This window comes from Daphnia magna, linkage group LG7 (genome assembly GCF_020631705.1).
Source record: "Daphnia magna isolate NIES linkage group LG7, ASM2063170v1.1, whole genome shotgun sequence".
In the NCBI taxonomy this organism is placed as follows: Eukaryota; Metazoa; Arthropoda; class Branchiopoda; order Diplostraca; family Daphniidae; genus Daphnia; species Daphnia magna.
The window spans coordinates 9885227-9907223 of NC_059188.1; the positions used below are offsets into that span (position 1 = coordinate 9885227).

The window sequence follows — 21997 nt, forward strand, 5'->3', positions numbered from 1 at the left end:
CTGGGCAGGTCGTAAGCGGTACTTGGTACACCGTCTACATTTTATTTATTTTTTTTTTGTTTTAATTTTTGAAAATAGTTTTCCAAAGGATAAAAAAAAAAAAACGAACAGCACAATAGTTAGGTAGAAATATGCCACCCTTATTTCAACATTATTTTCTTTTTACTCGGTTTGTTACATAGAAACATAAAAATGAAACATTCAAATTGACTCGACCACACGAATGACCGTTAAACATCTTTTTTGTTGTTGTTGTTGTAGAAAACAAACAAAAGAGGAAGAAAACCGAAAGTAAGAAGAAACATAAAAAACGTAGAGAGAGAGAGAGAGAGAGAGCGAAAGAAGATACATAGATAATGAGGTACACTATTTGCATGTTACAGGGTTTCCAAACGATTTTTGTTAACAAATCGTTTTCTGAGTGTTGGGTTTTTTTCTTTTTTCTTCTGAATGTTTAAAAAAACAAAACAAACAAAACAAAACTGAATAGAAACGAAACAACTATACAAAATATATATATATATACTGTATATAGTTTTTTTGTTTTTTTTTTAGACCATTTCGATCCTCTGGAATCGATTATTGCGCAGTTCGTGAGGATGTCGGATTAGACTACTGGCGGGAACAGCTGCCGGTCGCACATCTTCGTAATTACTCACGCCGTGCACAGAGGCGTACGCGTGCTCCGACTCGGAAGGTGGCGGTGGTGGCACCATCATAAGAGTGGCTTCGTGATGATAGGGATAGCTGTTGCTATGATCACCCGATCTGCATTATTTAAAATGAAAAAAAAAAAATCAAAATTAAAAAATGATTGAAATAAATGAAGTGTCGAAAATGTGTTTTGTTTACCTTCCACAAGGAGGCGGACGGTACACGTGACTCCAATTGCCTCCGTTGCCTCCGCCTAAAAAGAGCGGTCCACCGCTGCTGCTTCCAGCTGTTCCACTGGACGACGTTGCCGTGCCGACCAAAGGCGAATGACACGACCTCATTCCCGACTGGCGGCCGCTACCGTTGTTCATCCCGTGATGAAGGCGCATCATCTCCTGCTGCTGCAACTGAATGGTTCCCATGAATGGAGTCTGCACCCAAAAATAGCCAGAAAATAATAATAATAATAAAATAAAATAAAAAAATAAAAAAAATAAAATACGATCGTTAAAGAAGGAAAAGGAAAAATAAAATGAAAAACATTTAGATGATTATCCTTATCCTTTTGAAAGACAAAAAAAAAAGTCTTGTCTGGCTTTATATATATATATATATATTTATTTTTTTTATTGCGTGTATGGATCGTAATAAAAAAAGAAAAAAATAAAGGATCAGGACGTGAAAATCAGGGCCACTGAAAGCCATCTTTGTCCGGCAACACGTAAATATACCAGATCCGCTTTTTATTTTTATTTTTTTGTCTTCCCTCTACAAAAGCGTGCGATGATATAAAGTAGAACTAAATATATAATTCCATCACGCAAGTTCAAAAGAGTTACAGCCTCCAACAAAAAAAAAAAAAAAAGAAGTTGGTCGGTCGGTTCGGCCAGCAATGATCTGACAACACCATAGATGGCGTTGCATTTTCAAAATAAGCCGCACAATTAAACGAGTCCGAAATTCGTTGGCGAGATGGTCTAAACTACACGTCGTAAAGCCGCGGCCAGACTTACCGAATAGGGCATGCAGCTGGGCGGTGGCGGTTGGTATCGATGATGAATCGGTACGGATTCGGGCGGCTGGGGCGGTTGCGTGGGAGGTGGTGGCGGATGATCTCCGCCACGGGGCAAACAGGGAGCCGTCAGGCTGAGATCCTTGATCTCCCGCTGATGAGGATGATGACGTTGATGATGTCCCACACCACCGGCCACGCCCTCCTTCCTGGCCCGAATGCGTCGCTCCGATTTGAAGTAGTAGGTGATGCCGCACATGAGCACCAAAACGACCCCGGCGCCTACCACCAAGGCGATGACGACCACTGTCGGCAGCCCACCGGTGCCCGTGTCACTGCCACTGCCGACGCCCATTCCCGACGACGACGATGACGATACATCACCCAACGGCCGACCAGAACCTACGAGAGATAGAAAAATAATAATCATTTAAAAAAAATAAAATAAATAAGATCATTAGTCAAACTCCATCATCTCTCAATTTGAAACTGGAACACGAATAACGAAACTGCACAGCTGCTGATGTCTGACAACAGCTCATTTAAATCGCATTATTAGTTTTGAATTTTATTTTCTTAGTTATTTCGAAATGTTATTCATAATTACATTCTACAGGCTTTTTTTCTTTTGAACCCTAGTCAAAGCGCAAATGCAAGAAGCAGCCGAATCGAACAGGCCGATGGTAGACAGCAATATAGACACAATGGCGATCGATAGGCAACGCTGTAACATCGAATAATAATACATTCAGTATATATATATTTTTTAAAGGGTGGGATATACGTTGAACGAATGATTCAATTCCAAAAGCCTATTCGATTGCTTTCCTTTTCCACGGACGGACCTACCCTTCCCCCTCCCCCCCAAAAAAATAAAGTAGACGACAACAACAACAAAGAAAAAGCGAGAGAGAGAGAACCTATCAAAATGGCGGAGTATCATTGAAACTACAACAAACGTGAGGCAGCCCTTTTTCGATCCATGTGGGAATTACCGCCATTCACGCGTCAAATAAGAATCGAAGATGCGTTAGCTATATTGCTTTGGTATCCCCCTCCCCCTTTTTTTTTTTTAATTCTTCCTCTTTAAGGTTAACGTAGAAAAAAAATTTAAAAAAGGGATTACTAGTTTCCGTTCGGTTCCCATCTAGTGCGCATCGAGGGCCTTATCATTATCGTAGACGACGGCACTTTAAATAATAAAATAAACTACCGAAAAGGAAGACACGAAGAAAAAAGAAAAAAATTCAATAAGAAAAATTCAATTGTTTCTAATGGAATCAACCATTTAACCGTGAATATAATTGCGACAAACCGTCGAGTGTCCGTGTGTGTCATGAAAAACAGTCATTTCCGGAGACACAGAGTGAGAGAGAAAAAATAATAATAAAGAAAGGGGAGGGAACGTCGTCAAGCGTCGGCAGCGGCGTCGTCATCGTGTGTGAATTCGCGTCGGTTTTTCCCTTTTCCTTAAAAAAAAAAAAAAAAAAAAAAAACAAAATGCCGACTCGAACTTCGGATAGCGGAGTCACGTCAGATCGGCTCGCTTATGATGCCCATTATTTATAGACGCAATAAGGCGATGGCCGTTTCAAGGGTGGCCGACTTTTGAACACCTTTTATTATTTTTCCTTTCTCAAAGGCTTGTGAAAGCCATTTCAACTTCACCCGTTCGTCTGTTCTTGTTCGAGACGACATCAAATTCGAATGGCAAAGAGGGGGGCCCTTCCTCATTATCGTTACGGGCCCGCAGGGCGCAAGAAACAGGTGAGCAGAAAGGTCCCACCGTCTCCCGCGCATTAACATATGAGGGTCCCCCGTAGGGTGTCCCCCTCCCTGTATGATTGCGCTCGCACGTAAGATTGAAAGAAACAAACCCAAGAGCGTCCCCTTATTTTTGCTGCTGCCGACGCTAGCAGGTACACGAAGAAAAAGGCCAACATAATGGCCGTTAAACGTCACGCGGGATTGCCGCGTTCAGTGAACGCGCTTACATCGAAGTTGTTGTACGTAAAGACAAAAAAAAACCAAAACCGTTGATTAAAAATTGAGTTCCTTTCTTCTTCTTATTTTCCTTCGTGAAATATTTTTAATAACGCAGCCAATAGTGGATATCTTTTGCTTACACACCCAGTGCGATGTTGGAGCGCTAGAAGCTGATTAAAAAACAAAACAAAACAAAAACAAATTTTTTTTTTTTTTTGATTGAGTTTGTTTATGCATAAGGGAAAAGAAAAAAACAAGGCAACCATCATCCAGAGGAGTTTAAAAGCTTCTCGAAAGTCATGGCGAGAGAGCGTTCGCTTCAGAAAATTTACGGCAAACATCACAATAGCTGGTGTGATGAGCTGCGCGCATACTTAAAATGAAATCTCCATACTCCGCCGTTGCGCTCGGTAAAGTCCGTAAAAAACTTAAAAAAAAAAAAAAAAAACTGCGTTCTTTTGTTTCTTGTTTTTTTCTTCATTTAAATATTCAATCATCGTTGCATCCCAAATGAAAGAGAACTCGTAAAATCTTGTTAGCCGTATGCCACTAGCGCAAGACTACATGCACTAAGCGAAATGAAAAAAACAAAAAAAAAAACAAAAAACATGAACGAAAATGGCATAACTACTGTTTTGACGTCTGGAACAAATCAGCCTTTAAAAAAAGAAAAGAAAAGAAAAAAATACCTAACGGATTTGAATCTCAAGACCCTTACAAAAAAAAAAAGAACGGCATTTTATTACGAGCAACTATTAAGTTGGTTTCTTTTTAAAGAAATTGTTTAGAAAAAAGAACAAAAAATAATAATGATTTTCTTACCTGAGATGACGTTGACGCTAGCCTCTCGGTATTGGTAACCGGCCTCATTGGTGGCTATGCAAATGTAGACGCCGCTGTGAGCCGGATGGACATTTTCCAGCGCCAGTTTGTCCAGATAGGAGCCGTCGTCAGCCTGGTAGGCCGGATTACTCGATCGTAACACTCGATACCTCCACCCTTCGAACTGGAAAAATCAAATAAAACAGGTCAAAATCGAAAGAAAAAACCTGAAAACAAATCAGAAATGTTTTTCATTAAAAAAAAAAATGAAAATGTCTTTTCTAGAGGAAACGAATCGATCCGTCATGTTGAACCGATGCGCTCCAAATCAATTAACATGTGTGGCTACTTGAATAAGCCGCGCTGATGGATGTATCCCAACTGACCGTCGCTCCCTCAAATGATTTTTGCATCTCGATCTGAGAGCGGCTCAATGCGTTTTCCCTATTCGCTTTTGAAGACTGATGATGTACACATTGCCCACCCCCAACCCCCAAAAAAAAAAAAAAAAAAAATAATAATAAAAGACGATGTGTGTCCCTTTTGAAAAATCAAAAGAATGTTCTTTTCTGTATACGGGGTCCACGGGGCCGGAAACGTGACTGATGGTTTCCCACCACTCGAGGTCTCAACAACATCAATAAATCACGAATGTCATATACGGAAAAGCATCTCTACTTGCACACACAGACACACACAATGTACTATATATACATACGTATATATTTAAAAAAATAAATCGTAAAATAGACTTATGGTTAATGAAGACGCAGTAGAGGGTCATAAGTTTTTTTTATTTTGTACCTGAAGGACGCCATCTGGATCGGGTCGGGCATAGTCCATTCCGGCAACAGCTTGACGATGAGCCTCGTACGGTGAAAGACGATCGAGTCTCTTGAGCCATTGCAGAAAGAGCGGAGTGTCGCTAATGACACGGCACTGAAGCCGCGCTGTTGAACCCTCCATGATGGTCACGTTCTGCGGGTACAGACCAACAAAGTCCGGCTTCCGTACCGTCCGATCTGAAGCCCAAAAACGTAGACGTAGACGGGAGAAGAGGCAAAAAGAAAAAAAAACAAAACAAAAAACGAGTTATGTTTGAGTCAAAACTTGAGAGTTCAACAAGCGAACGTAAGGGATAGTGGAAAAACATGGACTGGCTACCAAACTAGGCTCCTAGTTTAATGAGCTGCTAATGAACTTGACAGAAATGGAAAAAAAAGACGGCGAAACTTGGAGCGTTGTCATAGCAACCCTGTCGTTTGGCCATCCCTTTTAATGATCTTGCATAATCAAGTGAGTCCCCTTTTTCACGAGTCGAGTCAACAACAGACAGGGAGCGGATTCACTACAGTTCGGCTAGCAATTAGCTCTTCATTAGCGAACCTTCTCCCCACCACTCCCCGTCTGATATTCCTCCTGTTAGTGAGTGGCTTTTGTCATGTTATAATCTCCTTTTTGGCGAGGCTTAACAAAACTGAGAGACATTTTTTTTTCTTAAGTCGAGGACGAAGGTGCAAGTTGCCGATGGCAACTTGAGCCTTCGTTCGGCAACCCCACCCAAAAAAAAGAAAAACGGGGCAGAAATGTCTAAGAAAAAAAGAGCTGAAGAGAGAAGCGCACGCAAAGTCGTCCTACATCTCGGCTTGAATTCGGACGGAAAGCGGAAGGAAGTTGTATGGTAACTGAATTACAGAGGCGACAAAAGACTAGGCCAAAGTCAAGAAGCTTACACAAAGTACGCAGCGAGAGAGAGAGAGAGACGAACGGAAGCGTTATAATTGAATTGGTAGATGTTGAAAGGGGGAAGAAAAAAAAACAACAAAAAAGAAAAAAACAAGTTTCATTCCGCAAGATGGAAAGAGAGAAAGAGAGAGAGGATAGATTGCTGTGTGTCTAGAATATCTATATAAAAAATACATACCGAGAACTTGAACGGCGAACGAAGCGTTGATCGATCCGTAGGGGTTGACGGCCCGGCACGAATACGTCCCCGAGTCGTCCGCATTCAGCCGCGATACTTGAAGCTCCCAGCGGCCAATACGACGGTCGTCTCCAATCTCCTTGCCATCCTAATTTATTTCATTTTTTTAATAATTATTTTGCGTTATTAAAATAAAAATATCATCGTTTTCAATTTGAATGCATCATTTCACTTGTTTTTTTGTTTTCGCGTGTGTGTACGCCTTGACAATGTCAACATTCGATAATTGCGCGCAGTTCATCCAAGCCTTGAAAAACACACATCCATTTACTAATGGCTTTCCCCTACTAAAAAAAAAAAAAAAAAAGTTTTGCCCGTTTCGAGCTTCGAACCTCGTTTCAAAACAGGGTTGCAGGATGAACAAATAATTAAAAAAAAAAAAAGTTCGTAAAACTTTTGGGGAAAACAAATGAATTCCCATTGGCGGAGTAATCACGACAAGCTTGTTGATATAATTAATTCCCCCCCCCTTCCCTCCTCCTTAAACTGGTGGTAAACAAGTTGTTAAAATAGGGAGGAACGGAACTACGATTCAAACTGAAAGAAAAAGAAAAAAAAAAAAAACAAAGTGAAAGTGAACAATTAAAATGTTTACCTTGAGCCAAATGAGATGAGGTTCCGGCTCTCCTTGAGCAACGCATTTGAGTCGGAGAGTTGAATCGACAGGAAGCTGCCAAATTCTTCCGGCTGGCATTTGACTCGTTTCGCTGAGGTGAGGAGCCGATCCCGAGCCGGGCCTCACCATTTTCCTCCACGTCACCAGGTCCGTCTCCGTGTCCTCCGGTCCGAAAATGGTGTCCGAAGGCGGTGGATCTGTCACTTTTGCGTTGGGATCTGTTTCGATCAAACGCACAAAACAAAACAAAACAAAAACAAAAACAAATGAAACAACACGAAAAATATGGGCGTATTTGGATAAGATCGAAAAGGACTGGCCAAAATACATTTGAATTTTTAATTTTTTTTTTTTGGGGGGGGGGGGGCTTTATCGCGTGACTTGGTTATGATTCGAGTTTTTTAAAAAGCCACTCGACCGGGGCTGCTTCCCATGCAAAAGGACAGAACAACATGGACGACGGGCATATGGCCTGTCTCTTTTTCGTGATGAACGAGATTCTTACAGCTTATCGTCTGCTAGAGTGTCTAATCTAAAAATTATTATTGTTATTATTATTATTTTTTTTTTTTAAAGAAGCAAAACAAAAGAAAACGGGACGGTGCGTACAAAATGTTTGAAATTCGAAGCAACCGCCATAAAACCCAAAAAAAAGTTGTGAACGTGTTTTTTCCTATTTATTTTGTTTTTATTGCTCAAAGTTTTGTACTGCTGTTCATTCGCGGGAAAAATGTATGCAATATTATAAGCTGAATTTTAATTTTTTTTCTCACGTCAACGAAAAACAACCACAGCTGGGCAACATGAAACGAGCAGGACAACACCACACCCCCTACTCCCCCCCCCCAAAAAAAAAATGGAGCCCATCGTCTCTACTGGTCGAACCATTTCTTGTTTTATTCTCTTTCTCGTATAATCATAACATAAGGCGAGTGTGTTTCGTTATGCCCTTGGTAAAGAATGGTGGTGATAGCGTGACTCTTACTACCCAAAGTCAATTTATTCTTTTCTTTCTCTGTCTAATTCTTTCTCTTGTTTATGATTTCATTTTTTTTGTTTGTTTCTAGAAGGAAATGAATTCCTTCTAGCGAGACCAGCAGCCGCGAGCTGACAGCATTCGAGACTTTCACACACAGACACACGCACACGCAGAGACCTACACACGTACTATATACAATCCGAATTTTTTTCAAAAACACTACGCCTTTTATAGCGGAGCGATTCGTAATTGCGAGTCGACCTAATTTACGTTGAACACGAATCAAACAGTTACACTTGTTGCAATTGAAAAACAATATCGAATGCTGACACGCCAACGTGTTTCGGCCGCTAATTTATCGACTAATAATCGTAAATCAAACAGCTGGAAGAGCACAGGAAAACAACAAAAATAAAATAATTATAATAAGAGCGGCGGTGTCTATAATTTGTAGACGGGATGCGCTATTTATGGACAGACGTCGCGCTGTCCCAAAGTTCCAGGCCATTTAGCGACTTGTTTCGACCAGTCTGATCGGTTTCAGACTCACGCGAACGCGCTCGCCTTCGTTCAACTAGAAACGCCAAAAAAAAAGATTAACGAAACGCTTTTATTTTTGTGTGTCGTGAATCTAAAGATCTTGCGATCGAATGACAAATGTGACTCTCTATCCTTCAAAAACTCTGTTTAGCCTTTTTCTTTTCTTTACCCCCCCACCCCACACTCGCAATGACAAAACTCGTTTCAAAAGATCAACGTGAGTGGGGGGCGATAGTTAAATGGATCACCGGCTCACCGAGTCGACGTCTTTTCTTTCTTTTTTTCGTAATAGGATGTACGAAGTGAGTGAGGAAAAACCATCAAAAGAAGCCCATGAGAAGAAGAAGAAGAAGGAGAACGAACAGACTGCGCTGATGTTGAGGGGTAAGACGCTTTAAAAACAAAACAAAACAAAGAAAAAAAGAGGCTCGCCTACTTTGAATAGTCCATCTAGGTCTTCCTTCTTTCTTTCCCTAGAAAGAAAAAAAGAAAGAAGAAGAAAAAAGAAAAAAGCAATTGAAACGTGTGTGGGAAAGTGAGCAGGCGACAATGACAGCGGCCGCCGATATATAAATTGTACACGCCTACATAAAAATAGCCAAAAGACAATGGAACCTCACAGAACAAGAACTCCGCCTGTCGCTGTCGTTTTTCTTCTTTTCTCCTTCCAAAATAAATTACATTTATTTTTATTTTTTTTTATTCCTCCTCATTTTGAGTTACCCCTCTTCCCTTTTTTTCCTTTTTTTTTTGTTGGTTAATGGCGGGGGTATTACGAGCGCACCAGTTGTAATCGTCCGAGTGAAAATCATGTTAGCGATCCTCCCCTTTTACTTTGTGTTACTGTTCTTCCTAGCTACAAGTTAGCAATACTGCCAGATGAAGCAGATGAAACGACGAATTGCGGAAGCGTAATAGATAGATTCGAAACGGTATTATGAAAAAAAAAAAAGTAGGGGGGAGGAGGGAGGGGGTAGGTGGAGGGGACACACACTCCACTCTCTATATGTCTGATAGCAGCCACGGGCACAAGTGAAATCAATGTTCCAGAAAAAAAAAAAAAGCTTATTGCCAAGCAACTGGCTGCAAAAATCCAATTGTTCCGCTTCGACGATGGCAAGAATCGAATCGGCCCACACCGATATTACATTCGTAACATCTCCCCTCCCCCCCTCTCTCTCTCTCCCTATCTGCTTTTGAAAATAATAAAAAATAAATAAAAAATCCCGAAATGAAAAAGAAACGGGGCTCCATACAATGGGTGTGTGTGTGTGTGTATCAAACAGTTTGTTCCCCCCCCCCTCCCCCTCCTGGACATAAAAACGGCAATGGAAGAGTTAGGCAAAGAGAAGAAAATGCTTGACAATTAACACACGGTCGCGACTCGTGGAAACCGTTGCGGGCCGTTGTTTGTCTTTTATTTTTCTTTCTCAACTGTTAACTAACCCCCCCCCCCCACACACACACATACTCCCTGTCTTTATTTAGGAAGTCGAGTCCAGCACACTTAAGTAGATACTTGCCCAGCTTCCTACAGACATTGTATAACTACACCGAACAAAAGGGTAGTATATGTTTTTCTTTTGTCTTTTTTGTTTTGTTTTTAATAGTCAGGGCATGACTTTAGGCCAGAAACAAGAGAGCGCTACACACTGCAGAGCACATTATTGCACTAAAAAGAAAAAAAAAACAAAAAAGGGGCTAGAAATAAATAGTTTTGGCAAAAAAAAAGGGCAAGGCATTTTGAGCAACAACAGCACAAAAGACTGGGGGGGGGGGGACTCTTTTGGCCGGTTAATAGTTTCACCATGTGTCAGCAAACGAATACCGGAAGTGAGAAGAAACTCATTAAAAAGTCGTTGCGACTTTTGGAAAGGACAGAGGGATCATCGCAAGCGGACCCCCTCGAGCAAAAAAAAACGAAACTAAACTAATCTTAGCACAAAGACAACAAAAACGATAAAAGAAAAAAAAAAAAACATGAAGGCCAATCTCGGATCAGGAAGGAGGTTATTAAGTACACGATCACGACTTCAAAAAAATATTATCATAATCATCATCATAATAATCGAAAGGATTCTTGTGTTAACTTACCGACAATGACGATTTCAAAGGTGACCTGCTCCGAGCCGAAACCATTGACACCTGTGAACCAAAACAGCCCCCCCCAAAAAAAAAGAAAAAAAGAAAAAGGTTAGCATTTTGAATTTTTTTCTAGATTTAAAACTGCAGTATAAAAAATGGAATGGCGTCATTACCTTTGCACGTGTATTCGCCCGAATCGTCCAAAATGGCTTCTTTGATCCGCAGCCCGTGGCTGGTCGATTTAAAACGTTCCCAGCCGGCCGTCACGCTGTCTCCATCCTGTGCGTACAATTGCATCGCAAAACGGAATAATGGATTAAAGGGAGGCAGAAGAGATCAACAGACATCACGTTAATCAGCTTCATTTCATTTGATTTCCCCCTTTCGCCTTCCTCCCCCGAGAAGATGGGAGAGATCAAACAAAAAAACGTGTAATCGAAGAAACTCTTTTTTCATTTTCATTTTCATTTTGCCACATCTCCTTCAAAGTGGATGCAAGTGCAGCGTGAACGTCGACTTGAGGAGGCGCGTCGAATTGAAAGAAAAAGAGGAAAAAAAAAAAAAAAAACGGAAATGCGTAGCAAATATTGACCTTGTACCACTCGACGATGGGCGTCGGCGTCCCTCGGATGGGGCAATCCAATTTGACGGTCTCTCCCAATCGAAACGTTTGTCTCGGCGCCAACGAACCAGAAATGTGAGGTGGGCCTGCGTTTAGACGACAAAAGTAAAAATCAAGTTAACTTTCAATTCTTTCGTTTACTAATCAAAAAAGGGGGGTGGAGTTGGATAGAAAGAGTGAATTGAAGAGTGATGACAAATGCCAGCATTCTTTTCAAAGTGGTACGCCCTTCGTACACACACACACACATGAGGATTGAGGGGGGGAGGGGGTTATAGACTGGCCTCTTGATGGGCATGGCATTGATCACGAAAGTGGAGGAAGATGGTGAAGTCGGCATTTCGTTCACAGATATACAGACGGGCAAGAGAAAGAGAGAAAGAAGAAGAGGGGGAACATACACAAATAAAAATAGTTGCATGTCAAGTGCTGATGCAACACACTCGGCACTCTGGTCAAGTGGCTTTCCTTCTTATTGACACAGTCATCTGCTTCTCTCGCAATGGGCGTTCCGTGTTGTGACCCAGCTCGTCGACGTCATCATCATCTTCAAGTCCCCCCCCCCTCTCCCTCCCTCCCCAAACGGGAAGAGTGTAGGCGGCGTATTGCTGGCCAAGCTTTTAACTATACCAGTTCTCTGGTTACGTACATCTTTCGTTTAACAATGTGGTTAACTTTGTTTCCAAATGGTCTGCACTCTACTTAGTATAGGTCCGTCAGTTTTTCCTTTTCTTTTTGAATCATTCCCGCCTACTTCTTCTTTTTTAAATCACCAACTGTGGGAGGTCTGGCCATCTTATTATTATTATGCATATCATTTTCTTCTTCTTCTTTTTTTTTCATTATTATTTTTTGTTACCAATTATACGAGCTGGACTTGCGCCTTAATCAATTTAAGGCGGACGTCTCGCGTTTCGCTCGACTCGTTCCAGAAAAAAAACAAAACAAAAAAATACACTTTCAGAAGGGGAGTTGGCTGAGATTACATCAATATGTAAGGAAGGAAAGACGGGAGAGAGAGAGTGGGAAGGAGGGGGGGAGCGCATTTCGCTTCCAACACGTTAATTAGTTGAGGCCGAATCGTTAATTCACCCGAATCCCGCACGCGGCGGGCCAAGTGTCTGGATGCGCATGAGGCGTTTGTTTTTTGTTTTGTTTTTTTCGGTTTACCTCTTAACGACAACCAGCAGCGTGTGTTGCATCAAGCAGCATTTCTTCCTACTCCACCTACACCCGCCACTCTTTTGATTTTTTTTTTTTTATCTCTCTTTCCATTTCTTCCGTGTCGAGAGAAAATGTTACGCCCGATTTGATTCGATTAGATCAGCCATTCCAAACAACAACAACAACAACAACAACAACAGTAAATGCTATCCATCAACTTCAGACGCTACATGAGAAGAGGGAGAAACGAGTCTCCAAGTTCCGAGTTGCGCCACCCAACGCGATTCCCACCCAACTCGAGCGGTCCACATCAATTTTGATTGTTTCAATGACGTAAACCAGCATAGATTTAATCGTTTTGGTTGTTCCGACTTGGATAGCCATTGACGCCTTCTGTATCGTTTTGTTTTGTTTTGTTTTGTTTTCAAATGAAAAACGAAACACCAAATGTGTTTGGTTTGAAACGACAGCACAATGCGAGGCTGAGTGTGTCTCCTTCGTAAACACGTCGACCGTGTGAATTGGACGTGCAAAGGGAAACGTTACAGCAACACTTGCGATCGAGGTCTTGTGCTGCGTCCGACTTCAACAGCCTTCTTCGACATGTTTACCACCACATTCTCCGGTATGTGTGTGTGTGTGTGTTGCAATATTGTGTTCTTTCTCAGTATAGACCTCTGCGATGCGTCAATCGATGAATGATTCCGTGTTTACGTCATTCCACACATTTGGCTCGAGTATTTCGGTGTGTCTTGTCAATAATATATATAGTTCCGATAAGTCTTGTGATATTGAAATGTTTTGATACATCCCCCCCACCCTTTTTTTGTTTTCTTAATTTTAAACTACTCGACTTTGTTTTGGAGATCTCCCGGAGAAGTTGTTTAGATCTCAACGTGATGGGGAGAGAGAAAGTGGAGGGCTAAATGACCGCGCACGTAGATATATATTTATATATACAAGGAAAAATCCCAAAATTTTTCTATACAAACAATTTTTGAGAGAGAGAGAGAGAAAGAGACATGTCGACAGTGAAGAAGGAAGTAAGAAGTGCGTTAGCAATAACATCCCCCCCCTGGATGCCACTGTACGTGGGCTGGGGCAAACAGAAGAAGAAAAAACAAAATATCCCCACCACCGATGGCATTGATATATATTTTTTTTCTTTCTAAATTTAGAATTTCTTCCCACCAGGAAATCCCCCCCCCCCTAAAAAAAAAAAAAAAAAAAAAAACGTTCGGTTTCAATCTGAAATATGTGAAACAACACACGGAGGGGCGCTCACGCCCATCACTCTTCGCGTCTCTTTCCATTGCTGAATCGTTTCCATCTAGACGTTTGGCCACTATTACACGCGGCGGGTATTTTCTTAATTAACAGACCAAACTTTTGTTTTTGTTTTTGTTTTTTTCGATCCATTTGTCTTGTGTATGTGTTCATCCGTGTCCGTGTATGTGTTTTGTTTACACAAGTTATTCTCAGCCACACATCGTCCGTGTGTGTGTTTATGTGTGTGTGAGTGTTTATACAGTTGAATATGAGAGTGGAAAGTGTTTCATTTGTGAAGAAAAAAAATTTAAAAAAATTGACCTTTTAGACCAGAATCGGAGAGGGTTGCGGCCACGTGGAGGGTCAGCAACAGCAGGAGGTGGTCTACAGCACGGCTAAACATTCTTCTCGCGTTTGCCACCAGCAGCAGTTGACTTGATTGTGTACGTTTTCACTAAATATTGAGAGAAAAGAAAAGGCAAACAGAAATGAGTTGAACATTTTGTTTAAACGCGTTTGGATTTGACGAGACAAGAGATGGCAAAACATGTCTCATTTGACTTGTAAAACGATGTCGTCAAATGAGGATGTCACACACAAATTGGGCATGGAGGGGTAGTGGCTCGGAGGGCTGCACGAAAATGTATTTATGCAAATGAAAGGGGAGCAGTTGTGCGAATCTTTCACGAAACGTTGTAAGCGCATTGGCCATTGAAAAAGACAAAAGTGCACCCGAGAGAGATGGACGATTACGAGGCGTTGCCAAATAAAAAAGAAGGAAAGAAAGGAAAAAAATGGAAGTGAATCCGTAATGCGCATCCGCCCTCGCTTCAATTTCCTCATCACCAGACGAAATGGGTGCTCTCAAAATGGAAATCAACATCCGACGACGTCTCATTTGCATTGCTAATCGCAGCCCGCCCCTATATATACTCTTTATCACCTCTCCACCCCTAACGCAGTGCCAGTTTCTTTCTCTTTCTTTCTTTTTTTCACAATTCAACCGATTGAAATAAATTATCCTCTTTTTTCTTTTATCGATTTCTTCTATGCAACAAAGTAGTAGTAGTCGTTCACACACACCCCCCACCAAAAAATATTTTTTTTATAGTTTTCTTCTCTTTTTTATTTTATTCCTTTTTCGGGGGGGATATTTTTCATTTTCTGCCTTTTGTATTAAAATAAAATGTATTAAAATAAATGTCCCTGCTGGAAAAAATGCTGAATAAAAATGGGATGTATAAAAAAAAAAATAGGTGTGCGGGAGATGTGTAGGATTATTGTTTATTATAGACTATCTAACGCGCCTTCCTTTTTTAAATAACAGACTGCACGCAAAACTCACGAACGTGCCCAAATCAACACGTACAAGTTTCAAAAGGAAATATATAAAAAAAAGGAGCAACAAATGGTACAGCCACACCAAGAAAAGAAAATAAAAAATAATAATAATAAAAATGACGGAATGTAACCTACTGTATTTATTTATTTATTTTTGCTGGCGAAAGCCAAACGCTCTTAAACAGACAGCCTCCGTCTCTCTAGTCGACCTGAACGTGTTAAAAAAAAAATTTTTTTTTTTTTCTTTCTCTCTCTCTCTCTCTCTTTCTAGATTCTACAGTATCTATTTCTGTCAAGCATTTTTCCTTCTGTGAAGGGTGTGGCCACCGGTGGTGGTAAAGTAGAAAAAGAGCGTTCATCGATTCAATGGGTTCCCCATTTTTTTTTTTTTCATTTCTTTTGGCTTTGACGCTGTCGTCGAAAGAATAAGAGCATCCCATTCAAAGACGTTTGAATCTTTATGAGCTCACGCTATAAGAGCGTGAGTTATCACACTTGGTTTGCCGCTTCTTCTTCTTCTTCCTTTTATTTTATTTTTTTTTACTTTCGTCGTTGTTGTCTTAAATAGCGCGTTCTCATTAACAAGCAAATAGCTGTGAGGAACAGATGAACCGTCTCTCTTTGTACCAAAACACCGGGCGTGCCAAAGAAGCCCTTCCCTCCATCCCCTTTTTTTTTTGTGCTCAGGGAGAAGGAAAAAAAAAAACGCGATGCTTTGCCGTGTAATTGATTTGTTAATCCATTGGAATTCCTACGTCTTCCGACTCTGACGTTTCACTAGAATAATCTTAATATCGCATGGGCGTGTGTGTCATTTCCTTGGTACACGATTTTCTTGGCCCGCAGCTTGAAAAATAAAAATGCAACCCACTTCCGACAATGAAAAACCTTATTTAGATGCAAATATGAATAGATAAATAGGTATCACACAATAGGAGAGAAAGAAACAAAAAAAAAATACAGAGATGAAATGAATATTTTTTTTTTTCGTTGTTGTTTCTTTTCAAGTCGTCACGCAAACGCAGTTTGTTTTGTCTGCAACAATTCTTTCGGTTGCGTCTGAATTGTGGGGTGTGTGTGTGTGTGTGTTTTTCTTATTTTTTTTTTTTTTGTTCTTTCTCTCTGGTTTGTTTCTTGTTATTCATTTCTTTTGTGCACGGCCGTGAGCGTATCGGGTAATGTATACGCACGGTGCGGGGGTTGTCGAAACAATGGCCTAATATGGTCATTGCCCATCCCGACGATAAATTCAAATGTAACAAGGAGTCGCTAGTCAAAACAAACACAACAACAAAAGAGAAGAGACGCCATATTTAAAGATCTGCACACACACACACACACACACACAAAATTCTTGAACTATCGAATTTTGAAGAGAAAGTGTGTATCAGTGCCCAGGCCGAGTAAATCCAGGTTTTACCCAGTTCCCAGTGAATGACCACAGAGAGAGAGAGGGGGGACTCGATTCAAAATTAACATAAGCCTTCCCATACACTGAAATTGTAGACTGCACAGCTATAAGGAAGCTTATGTTAATCGATGTAGATAAATTCACCGTCGAAAATTATATAGGGAGAAAAAAGGAAAAAAAGGAAAAGGGGCGTTTCGAGAAAAACATTGACACACATTTAAAACGTTTCTTTTCTCCTACGAAGGAAGGAAAGAAAAAAAACAAACAAAACAAAATAGACATAGAGGTAGGGTTAACGTTTCAATCATAATGACTCGTTTAATGCAATACGGGCGGCAGATGAGAAATGGGAGGGTGCGGCATATTTGAAGATGGATCGACCGAAAATCAAAAAGAGGTTGACGTCGTCCATCTAAAAAGCTTAAACCGAACGTTTCGCGCCCTGTGTGTGTGTGTGTGTGCACGAGCGGCATACACACACACGCGGCCAATCAAATTTAGTGTTTGAGCAGAGCAAACATCACGATCCCCCCGTTGATCAAACACGAGAGACTATGTCGTCAGCAGTGCCATCAAAGTCCTGTCAGGGCACTCGACAAAAGTGAAAAGCTTTTTCCCTCTTCTATTGCAATGGAAGGACGAAAGAGAGAGAGAAGAGAAGAGAGGCCTGCAAGGCTGGAACGAAGAGCTTTTTGTTATATGTCATTGGCCGAGTATAGCCGTCCACCATCTTTGTGGATGTTGCAGCATCGCTGGCAAATCATGGAATCAATGTCGGATGGCAATTCGGTGAAACTGGATAGCTTCCAAAAGTTGGAGGGCGAAATGTTGAATACGCCAGTAAAGAAAAGACGAATGAAAAAACCAATGGAATAGAATCAAATCGGTATAGATTCAATGCGGTACGCAAAGTGGGGGGGTAGTGTCTGTACAAAAGGAAAAGAGTTGTTCAGTATCAGATTAAAAGAAGAAAAAGGAAAAAAAAGAGCATCAAAATCGGTAAGTGGAGTCGAAACGAGAGGATTGATCGATTGACACAGTCAAACAGCTCTAAGTACCGAAACATGTTTCTTTCGGCTTGCTTTCGTTTTGGCACTGGCGATTACACTGGCAGCTGGCGGACAAAAAAGTCAAATGCAAAAGAGTTTTGAACGAATCGAAATTCTAAAACAAAAATTCGCCCATTTCTCGTTCAGAAATAGCAAACCTGCATCTTTTGTTTTGTTTTGAAACGTAAATATTTCCTAACTGGGAACGGCAGCATCGATGAAAACGTGTCTACAAGAGACGCAGTCAATTCGGATTCCTTACCTCTTTGTCCGATGTCATCATGTCGCGATTCGAAAATATACTCGGCATTGAAATCCGTCACCGTCAACTTGATTATGAAACCACACCATTAACCAACAAGTCTCGGATACCACGTTGTCCAGTTGTGCAGTACAGTGTGCGGGATAGCGAATTTGTCAAATGTCCCAATGCCAACGAAAAAGCAACAAAAAAACAGAAGAAATTGCAAAAAACACACACACACGCACCCAACTAAGATGCAGTGAATTTCACAACACTAGAAACAACAGCAACAACAACAAAAAAAAAACACGCCACACGTTCCTTTTTTATTTCTCCTTTCAGTACGAAAAGAAAAGAAAACGACGTTTCTCAATGACACGCACAAAACGTCCGTCTTGGTCGAGGACCAGGCGCCAACTGAACTCGCGTGTGGTGGTTGTCTGCTAGTTTTAAAGCTTCCCTATCCCTATTCGCCCGCGCCACCATCTTTCTTTTTTTTTCTCACCCATCCCACAACCCTTACTCTCTCCTTCTCTGCCAGATCGTTTTTTTTGTGTGTGTGTGTGTGTGTATATATATACGCTACCTATACGCTTGCAGTGTTCAGGTATATTATACATATTTACTGTGTTCTTTTTACAAGTACATCTTAGGGGTCGAGACATTCAATTTTCTTTTTAAAGAGGGACTTAAAAATAAGAAAACTATTTATCTCCTTATTTTCCGCTTTATTTATTTTTTTTATAGTCTTTTTTTTTTTCTTTTCTTTCTGGAACTTGGCATCGGCTGCAATTGCTAGTGCCCTTCACTAATAGTGTTCAACTGTTGGGCCGCACACTCGATGAAATAGAGAAAAACAATTGAGAAGCGGATAGAAAGAGATGCGAGAGGAGGGTTTTTCAGCTGTTTAGACCGGATGAAAAATGCAGTAGGAGGGGGGGTATGAAAAAAAAAAAATGGGGGATTGAGAAAGGAGAGCGTGGGGGGGGGGGTCTATATATATTTTTATAGCTAGCAACTAGTTGTTAATTGCCAACTTAGCGCCCAAAGTATGGGATTTTCGAAAGAAAAAAAAAAGAAAAAAGGGAGCCCCCAACAATAATCCAGAAATTGAAATTTTCTTTCATGACTATACACAAAAGAAACGGAAGACCAGTGAGCAAAAAAAAAAAAAAATAACAAGAAGCTCCGTTAATCTATTCACATTTGTAACGCTTAAGTGCGAACCTTAAAAACCGTGTCACCTGCTCTCGGATCGTCTGTCTCAATTGCCCTTTTTTTTTCTTTTCTTTTTAACGTTGGAGACATTATTCCGAAAATTCATTTCTCTTGTCAATTTTGTTTTTAAAATTTAATTAGCAAAGCCTCGGATATGATCGACGTCGTCCAACAAGATCTTCCGCAGAAACGAACGTGAACGCCAGCAATAACTATGCCCAACCTCCATATGAATAGACGTGCTGCTTTTGCGAGAGAGACACATAAAGTCTCGAGCATTAATCGATAGTTTTAATTGAACGGGCAGGATCTCACAGAGAGGAAAAACAATAAAGAGACATCCGATGCGGAATAAGCGCCTTGTTCAATGTCCGGTCTTTATATATATATATATGTGTGTATTATAAATATTACTATATACGTATATACTCAACGTGGAATGATGTGCAAAGGCTATATAGTTGAAAGGGAGGAGAGGCGCGGTTTATACATTCGATTGCATTCGACGGCAGGGAGAGACAGAGGGATGATGAGGAGCAGGAGGAGGAGGGACAGCTTTGAGCCGCCTGACTTGATATCTCTATTTAGATTAGGGCAATGATTTCAACTGCTCGTTTCTCAACGGTTGCGTTCCTCCTAGTTATGTGTTCTCTGCGTGTTGTGCGCGCACACGGCCAAGACCCCCTCGATTTTTATTTGACGCTCGTTTTTCCCCTAGTTTCTGTCCCGTCTCGATAGCCGAAGAGAGCGGCATTAGAGTTATTTCCTCTTCTTTCGTTTTCTTCTTCTTCTCGCTGTAATCTGTTGGGATTGAGTTAGACAAGGCCTCAGTCACGGGCTCGCCTTTCTCGGTCGCTCACTAGCTGTCAAATGCATCCTCCTTTTTTCTTTCGTTCTTTCTTTAGGTCTGTTTTCCCATTTTTTTTTTAAACTTGGGCGTCTCTTGTAAAGCTTTTTCCGTCAGCTCCCGAAGCCAACGAGATAAGAGAACGCGTCGTTGCCATCGCGACATCAAGCGTCGGTTTCTTAGAGAGTAGACGTACATAGTTGTGTGCCGGGCGTAGATAATTTGAAGCAGGGAAGCAAATATACGAATGTATTCATATGTATTGGCTGTATAACGGGCCCTGTCGTGTATATGCGATATCAGCCGGTTGAATGTGTTGTATACGCCACGACGCCCGTAACCAAATTGGCGTGAAAATAGCTCACACGTTAATGAGACAGCCCCACTCCAACACACAAAAAGGGAGGTTCTATCAGTGTTTTTTTTTATTTTTAAAGCTATATCAATCACTGTGTACAGTATATCCTCTCGTTCGTGAATCTGATAAGCTTTTATTTCTTATAATCAAATCGTTTTTTGTTTTTTGTACATAAGAAAAGAAGAAGAAATAACAAAAAAAAAGGGGGGGGGGGCTCAGCTTTTATTTCTTGATCCGTAAGTCTCGTATACAGCGAGTCATTAGCGACATGGGAGGCCCGATTGAACGTCTGGAAAAACACACCTGGTCTTCTCTTTTATTATAAGGGCGCGGTCATGGCAACTGATCCGAGATATTTTATAAGGTCCCTCTGCCCTCCTATTCGAATAACGTTCAGATGGAACATCCCCCCCCAGCACATATACGTACAGCTCATTAGTGCGCGTGGCCTATAGCTGCTGTTTTTCTCTCTTTTGTCGTCTTGCCACACGGAAGTCTCTCTCTATATGTATGTACGTATATATATAGGCTATACTATATGCATTGTGCTTTATAGAACGCACGACTATGTGATCAGAAGCTTTTTTTTTTTTTTTGTAGCTCCGGAGCAACCAACAAACAACGCCCCTCTATTTTCCAGGGTCTTTCTTTCATGTCCTTCTATTTCTTTTTTTTTTTTTTATCCGGTTGATCAGATTCTTTTAATATGGTGCCAGAAGGGTAAGAGGTATATAAAGAAAGAGGGGGGGGGAAGTCCAGCATCTCGAAAAAAGAAAAAAAAAAGGGGTTTGTTGATTCCTCCTGAAAATGGGAAAGACCATAAGGGAAAGGAATAACCATCAAAGTCTATGGAAGTTAGAAGAAGAAGAAGAAGAAATCTTTGAAAACTGGAGATGAGCCTGCGCACAGGGTGAGCAGCCCCACTCGATGAACGAGAGAAGAAGAAAGAAAAAAAAAGAAACACGAAGGGGATTTAAGGTCACTAAACTGCACAGAAATAGGGAAATGTGTGCAGGAGGAGGTTTGACATTCTGTATTGTGTGAAATGTGAATGCCTGTTTCTCAGCACACACAAAAAAAGAATGTCCCCTTATCTTTTTCCTCCACCTCATCGGGGGCTGCTGGAAGGAAGGAAAAACTCGAGGAATATGGTCAAAACTGGAGGGGGGGTGTTCTTGGAAAATCTATGGACAAAATGAAAAGAGAAGAAGGAAACAGAAAGATGATGGAAATATATAAAGGTCCTTATTTTTGCGTTTAAGGTTCTCCTCTTCTAAATGATTATTTCCCAACACAATAACAGTCGAAGGTTCTCGTTAGTTGGTCCCCCTCCCCCATGTCAAATCTTCCATTTTTGCAATGAAAAAAAAAAAAATTTTAATGATCATATTACTCTAGTAATGACCCGTCTGAAATGTGAGCAAACATGTCAAGGATGAAGTGCGTCGGAAGCGCGTCCAGAAACTACACGCAAATTGTGTGTGGGAAAGATTCGATATATCGAACGAGGGTTAAACAGGAAAGGATGGGGGGACCAATGCGGAGTAAACACAGTGTCACCAGCAGATGTCGTATTATTATTATTATTTGTTTTTTTTTTCGTATCTTGACCGAATAAATGCGCCAGTGTATGTGGATTATAACCGGTGTACCGCAGGATATTCAATTAGACGTCATCATCAGCAATCGCTTTTGATTTGCCATCCAGACACGATATAGTGAATAGACAAGGACAAGCGCCACGTATAGACTGTAATAGGCCTGTCAGATTAAGATGCATTCTGTGTGTGTTAAGA

The 21997-nt window shown here is 41.0% G+C and overlaps 1 protein-coding gene across 1 annotated transcript; it reads right to left on the bottom strand.

The window, feature by feature from the left end:
* Positions 1-526: 526 nt before the first annotated feature.
* Positions 527-18205, bottom strand: LOC116927399 (fibroblast growth factor receptor-like 1). The gene is made up of 12 exons (XM_032934415.2): positions 17797-18205; positions 14055-14187; positions 11271-11386; positions 10852-10957; positions 10688-10738; positions 7054-7292; positions 6399-6546; positions 5279-5496; positions 4475-4658; positions 1668-2068; positions 853-1085; positions 527-768 (listed from the first exon to the last, which is right to left on the bottom strand). The coding sequence occupies exons 2-12, from the start codon at positions 14134-14136 to the stop codon at positions 552-554; spliced, it is 1995 nt and encodes a 664-aa protein (XP_032790306.2). The 5' UTR covers positions 14137-14187; positions 17797-18205; the 3' UTR covers positions 527-551.
* Between the last annotated feature and the right edge of the window lie 3792 nt (positions 18206-21997).